Source organism: Homalodisca vitripennis, chromosome 4, assembly GCF_021130785.1.
Source record: "Homalodisca vitripennis isolate AUS2020 chromosome 4, UT_GWSS_2.1, whole genome shotgun sequence".
NCBI lineage: Eukaryota > Metazoa > Arthropoda > Insecta > Hemiptera > Cicadellidae > Homalodisca > Homalodisca vitripennis.
The window spans coordinates 47,834,368-47,841,610 of NC_060210.1; the positions used below are offsets into that span (position 1 = coordinate 47,834,368).

The window sequence follows — 7,243 nt, forward strand, 5'->3', positions numbered from 1 at the left end:
TAAAACTGGATATTATTATTTCTTAATTGTTTTAAAATATAATAAAAAGATTTTACCCTTAAATTCTTAAAGATTTATTTTGTTATGAGGCAAAACTACAATTATTATTTTAGTATTATTTTTTTAAAGTAGTAATTAAAAACTTTGAATAAAGAAGTGTATTCTATAAAAAATGTGTTGCTTTCAATTTGATGTATAGTAAAATATTAAATAAGGAATTTTTAAAAACTAAGAATAAATCTAACAATATTACCATCATATATGTTAGGAGTGTTATATTACATGTTAAAGTTTTTCATTACTATACAAAGTCCGTTTTAACATTTTTATCCTTTGATAATCACTGTAATGAACTGTAAGATACATGTGTTCGCCAACTCTCAGCCAAATCCCATGGCGTTTCATGCACCATTAAGAAATGAAACTTATCTAAAATTTTAAATCTCAAGTTCAGACTATCTTGGTTACGTTACTGTATCTAAATATATAAATTAAATATGTTCTGTCCCTAGAGTAATAAACTTCAGTAACACTCCGAAAGTAATATAAATATTTTATGAATAAAAGAGATAATCTGTATACATGTGAGTACAACAGACCGTAGACTCAACAATCTGTAGGAATTAGAAAAATGTTTAGCAGTTTAGTTTTTGTTAAAATTTATGAGATATAAACCAAAAATAACCATATTTTATCTAATTAAAAGTTAAGTTTTAATGCCTAGAAATATGGTAAAGGTATAACCAGAAAGTAATATAAGATTCAAATTGCATTTTATTTCTTTGTGTTATATTTATCAATACAGCTTATGTTGACATTTTGCAGTTGAAAATTGGAAAATATCACACAAGTGGGTAGCTCGCTTCAGTAGCAATACCACACATGTTGTGATTCCTGGCCATCATCATGTAGCCTTTCATTCCCCAATCTGTTCCCCAGGAGTTCTTGATTAGCCAATAGTCGCCTCCTTTCTTGACATTTCCGTATCCCACAACTAAGACAGCATGGTCTAGATCGACTTTTGAGCATCCCTTTGCGCGATAAACTCCTGTAAAAGTAATACAAACAATTTGTAAAAATCCAATAATTTACAAACTAAATTTAAGTAAACTTCTAAACTTCATACACTTTTTAAATACTAAATAGTTTACCTCGCTTGTATAGAGAGAAGGATTTAAGACTTGCGTCAATGCAGACAGAGACAGGACCAACCGTGGCTACTGCAGTTTGAAGGCTCGTCTCGTTGCCCTTCGGAAGGCTCACATAGCCTACGTCTGTGGCGCCGACGGTCTTGGGATTGTATTGGCAGTCATCGTCCTGTAAACATAATAAATTTTGAAACATAGGTAAAATCTAAAATTATTAACTACACCAACGAAAATTACAATTAAATTGCATTTTTATTTAGTATTATTCTTCATCTTTATACATACTTTAGTCTGAGTCTATGTGTATGTACAAATTATTGTACATACACTACTAGATTTAACACACTCAAACTGGACAATTACAAATATTTCCTTCAATTATACTATTTATGAATTTAGTGTTTTGTAAAAGGTTTCACTAAATGCAAGAAGTTTTATAGCAGTGCTGCAAAAGAAAATTAAAGTGCATTTTAACCAACCCAACACCTACCCAATAATCAAGACTAATCAATCTTAAATGGTTCAGCCATCCAACAAGTAATCAGCGAATTTGACGCCCTCGTGAAGCCCTTTCCTACGTTAACATTGATTGCAGAGTCATGTCAAACATCAAATTTCAACTCAAATAAAATTTCATTTAATGAAATATCTTTTTTTTGTAATTGAAATTTCCTTCAAATTATTGTATAAACTATTGCTTTTTGTTTATAAATTAAAATACAAGCAAAATTTTGCTAAGTGGTTGTGTGAGGTGTTTAAATAGACAAAGAAGTTCAGGGAATTCGATTACTTCAATTATGGTGGGATATATGGTTATTTAACCAATTCTTTCTCTCCTTTTGTAAAGTTATTATTTCATTAAACTGATTTTAACTTTTACTAGAACTGCATTTCAGTTATACCTACTAGTTTTATTTAAATATGTGAGAAGAAATAATATAATTATGTAAGTTACATTCTTTAAAAAATATTAAAAGTTTTAACCAAGTAATAAAACATTTAACCATAGTTAGTGAAATGTAATTGATTAATGCACACAGCATATATATCTCAGAAGGAAAGACTGGCCCAAAACTTTGTACATGACATTTACAAATAGCTTTTAGCTCTCATCTGACTGTACAGTATTGCTACCATAACTAATAAAGACGGTTAATATACCACACCGAGGTGTCATATACAGGTTACAGTAGATACTGTGGTCTACCAGCACTTAAAAATAAAAAAGCATACACAAATAACACTTAAGATATGTTCTAAATCCTAGGATTAAAATGTAGTTTATCATCTTGGCTTATGTGTTACTAAGTGATTGACTGCAACTCGTAATTTTCCTTCTAAAAAATACACAATACGCCAATTATAAAGAACATTTTTTAGTGTTTATTGGTATGCATTTGGTTTTTAATACGATTTAAGAAAATTGAATATCAATTATCTAACCTGGCCTGCGTAAGGATAAGATACCGCTGTGTCAATGCCCTTGTTAATCTTGACGTAGCTAAAAGCCTTCTCCGGCCATCCGCCTTCACAACCGAAGTTCCCCTCTTTCCTGGAGCAGTCAATCAGGTTCTGTTCACTCAGCGATACCAATTTCTTGGTCTTCAGAAAGTGCAAGCCTTCTAGACTGCCAGTCTGTAAACACATAACCAACATAAATAAACTACTCGTATTACATTTTTGATACAAATTGATTAGTTTTAAAGTACAGGACTCAACTTGATAAAATGTTTCTTAATTCATTCCAGGCATTAAAAATATTTCTTAAAAAGTAAAATGTTTTTTAAAAATATTAGGTATTGATTTTTATTCTATGTTTGTTTTTACTCGAAATGTTATCAAAATTATATTGTACCTGTGGTTAATCACTTCTAATGTTTGTTATGATGAAATTTAATAACAATTATAAGTCAATTTAACTTAATATATTTAACAATTAAAAGATATTCATAATAGCTTTTAATCACAGCAAGATGTTCCAAATCATAGGTAATACGTAACTAAATAAATTATTTTAGTCTAAAACTTTGTAAGTACTACAAGTTTATAACTTACTAAAAGCAATACAAATTATTTACTAATACAGCTTTACTAAATTACATACGAACTTTTTAATTGAATTATACAAGCAATGTTGGTAGCATTAAAAATTCTACACATAATACAGTAAATACAAGAAAAAAAAATAAAAGTATAGTTTGCCTTAACGTTATGGGATCTGTATTTTGAATGAAAGCATGGTAACTGCTTTATTAAAAAAATTCCTCCAATTACTACAATTTTGTTCCTGTGCTGTTCATTAATTCTGTCTGATTTTTGCGTGGGAAAATATTGGTCATTGTTACGAACGATTAAAGCTATAAAATAAACCCAGTAAGTTATGTTAAAGCTTATTAAACTTTTATTGAATATTTCTGTTCTAAATTAAGGCAAACTAACCGCACTAAATGCCCAACATGATCCGCAGAAGCCTTGGTCTTTCACTTGAGTTACTGCACCCTTCTTCCTCCAGTCTACATTACTAGGCAACTCGACTCCTGTCGTCTCCTGGAAGGGCTCCCCACCGCGCGGTTCTCCCTCTGGTCGTCGATAGCCTTTCCTTGAGAGTATTTCGTCAGGAGTCTATAAATACAAGGTAATAAACTTTTTAATTTTCTTAAGAATTAAGAACAAATTTTACTTAAAATTTTTTTACACAATATAGATCATCCTATGTTTAAAATAAACACAATTACTTAATTTAAATTGAAAACTTGATAATTTGTTTAAGTGAGATACTTTCCACCTACAGACTCATGTTTTCTGATCCATTTTCTTTCTTTCTATCTATCTGTCTGTCTGTCTACAGAATAATTAGAAAACTAACATATACACTTGAAATTTTGCATGAATCTTAATTTCTATATTAGCAGAATGAATACAGAAATTATTCATGATGTGATCAAGGATAGTGCCTGTCACACCTAGGCATTTACATAAGCATTTAGGAATTGTTTGAAACGGGAATATAGCGAAATAGATACATTTATAAACAAATTGTGTGGAATCACATAAGAGTTTAAAACTGTAAAATTCTATTTATAAAGTAAAAAGAAGATATAGTAAACTTAAATTAATGTTTATAGTTGGTGATATTTCACTCGAGTGCAATCCTGCGTTGTACTACACTAGTTGGCTTAACGGAACTGTTATTGTTTGAACTTTGCTCTTAAACCTAATCTACGGAATGTATCTTTGGCAAGATATCTCGATACAGATTTCATCTATGCACTTTGAAATTTGTAATGAAACTCCATTTCTACCTAGAAAACAATAATTTCTATGATGGTGGATATCAATCCAACATTTCCTGCTGTCGGGGGAATGTACATATTAATTTTTTGCGCGATTGTGTATCTGTGTATTTGTCTGCAGGACATCTATATAATAAAATGAACTATATCGATTTTAAATTTTACATACAACCTATCCAAAGGCACATGGTTTTACGTACTATTAACCCTAATAAATAATATATATATTATATAAATATTATATGACTAAAACCAATGTTAAGTTGGAATAAAACTTCTTCATTAGTGTAAAATCCATTTTAAAATTGTGATAACTAAAACTTGTAAAAAGAAAATTCGTGGTAAAAATCTTTTTGCATGTTTACTTTTATAAAATTTACCTATACTTCTATTTATTAATAATAAATATAACAATAGGCTTTTATGAAACTAAAACACGTTATCCTAACACCTTACGAATAAATGAGATGAATGTTACAGACATTTCTTATTTTTAAGCTTAACTTTTTTGAAATGATATCATGCACGAAATTCAAACGTCCTCCACTATTTAAACGTTACCACTACACAATATTTACGTTGATTAGCTCTTGTCCTTTGACAAGCTCAAAATATTGTTAGACTACAAAGTCTCTACTAGGACTTGTTATAAATTTTCTAAAATTGTATATATGTCACAATTATGTCAGGGAGATTATACAATAGTTTAATAGACCCAAAAGTATTCATAATTAAACTGGGATAATTCCTAACATTATTTGATCGGCGAAGATATAAAAATAAAACTACACTTATTTGACCAGAACGGAAAAATGTATTTAAATTTTAAACACTTTCAATACTGATCTTGAAGTTTTGATAACTGTGAGTTTGTTTTAAATCCAAAATGTCCTTTTATTGACACATCTCAAAAACCCTAGCAAAATTTAATACATTTTTATATTGCCAGTATTTTTTACATTAAAAAAATCCTATGTATGTGTTATCTTCATTTATTTTTTAATAACCAAAGTTGTCTTAGTCAGTAACTAAATAAGATAATAGGATGTAAAACAAATTATTAAAAAATCTTTATATTCTTAGATATATTTGCTTACCATATCAGCAAAAATGTTGATTTCCACTTCGTATGTTTCCTCTCCTCTCTTGTACTTGGCATTGTGTTCCCGGACAAATCGTAGATTACTCAAGAAAATACCCTTTCGCATTTCCTCTTCATCATTAGATACAAAATTCTTATTGTGCTGCACCTAAAATAGTATTATTTATACATATAATGATTATCTAAAAGTTGTATTATTTAGAGCTTAATATCTATGAGTAATTTATAGCACTAAAAGTAAATTCTTGATTACTTTATTTTATGTATTATATAAGAAATTATGCAGGTTTGATTGAAGCTAATATAAGAAAAAGTATGAGAGAAAGTTTAATGCAGTGCAATAATTTAGTTGATTTATTTTCTATAATTGTATAAATGAAGTAAAGTAATAATTTATATTATTATTTTGAGTATATCATGTGTCAAAACGCAACCCAACTAAAATTTGAAAAATATTTCAACTACAGTTATACACAATAACCACTTTTTACAATACATTTTTTATAATAGGCAATTTGTACCTTAAATAATTGCCACTGAGTAAGCTCATCCTCAGACACTTCTAGAGGATGTGTAAGCACCACAATCGCCAGCGATAACAGAACGAGAATCTTCATAGCCATCTGGAACATTGATCATTCTACATCATATATGTATGTACGAAAACGATCAAATGGGAATATTTTAAAATGATGTACTTATACTTTAAACCGACAGCAATATTAATCATGAAAGGAATCATTTCGAGTACTTTGTTTCTGTGCCCTATTCTTATAAAGCGTGCCAACAGGTGGAGAGGTCAATATGTGTGAACAGTGCTTGCCGTATTTTGCAACGTTTTCTGTATCATCATATATCGAGAATATCATGCTAATGTACAAGCATGGCATAGTCAGTAAAATATTTATTATATGTTTAGTTGTATCATTTTTGGGAAAAAATAAATATTAATAAACTTTAGGTAAGGTTATTATTTAAATTTCCTTTTGCACTCTAAACATGTTACAAATTAACATTCCATACAAAACATTCCATTTTCCAACCAAATCTTGTTGCACTAATAAATCATTTATAGAATATGAGTTATTTCATGTAGTAAAACTTTATGTTGTTGTTAGAAATAGTTATAAACATTTCTTTTTCTTTAATGTCCTCTTATAAACAATTCTACAAAATAAAAACTGCATAATTAAAAATAAAATCTAATTATCTTAATTGAGAACACTCAATTAAATTTAAATTCATTAAATGAATTAAATTAACGTAGTACGTGTTCGAAATATAATTAGATCTTTCTTACACTTACCATTGAAACCTATCTAGCCAGATTTCCTTACTGAACTCGTAGACTAATCTTACCAGATTTTATACGCTTTGTCAAGAGGACGAGTACTTAATATTGTCAATGTATTATCACTTGATGGGTTTATCTTGGACAATTTCCTCCCATTATTATATACCGTGTGGAACAAATTGATTTTCATATATTTACTGAAAAAAGAGTACTTCGGAATTTCCCAATCATGCATGATCTATATTTATGTACGTTAACATTAGAATTATTAAACTTAACATTACAATTTATACAAAACGTTGTAATTACACAAAACGAATATTACATACACAACCTTAATACAAATTTGTTTAAAAATGTCAAGCCTTTGTGAATCACGAGAAAAAGTGTGATAAAACAAATAAAT

At 28.9% G+C, this 7,243-nt stretch overlaps 1 protein-coding gene across 1 annotated transcript; it reads right to left on the minus strand.

Annotated features, from left to right (window-relative positions):
* Positions 1 to 756: 756 nt before the first annotated feature.
* Positions 757 to 6,912, minus strand: LOC124359292 (procathepsin L-like). Its single transcript, XM_046811914.1, has 7 exons — positions 6,850 to 6,912; positions 6,065 to 6,166; positions 5,539 to 5,691; positions 3,588 to 3,770; positions 2,592 to 2,783; positions 1,152 to 1,317; positions 757 to 1,048 (listed from the first exon to the last, which is right to left on the minus strand). The coding sequence occupies exons 1-7, from the start codon at positions 6,850 to 6,852 to the stop codon at positions 843 to 845; spliced, it is 1,005 nt and encodes a 334-aa protein (XP_046667870.1). The 5' UTR covers positions 6,853 to 6,912; the 3' UTR covers positions 757 to 842.
* Positions 6,913 to 7,243: the final 331 nt, after the last annotated feature.

What these genes read in the sequence shown, in the direction of transcription:
- LOC124359292 (XM_046811914.1), bottom strand. An exon ending in CTTATCCTTACGCAGGCCAG is followed by an intron (nt 1,318 to 2,591) that starts GTTAGATAATTG and finishes TTATGTTTACAG; the next exon opens with GACGATGACTGCCAATACAA. An exon ending in CTTCTCTCTATACAAGCGAG is followed by an intron (nt 1,049 to 1,151) that starts GTAAACTATTTA and finishes TTACTTTTACAG; the next exon opens with GAGTTTATCGCGCAAAGGGA.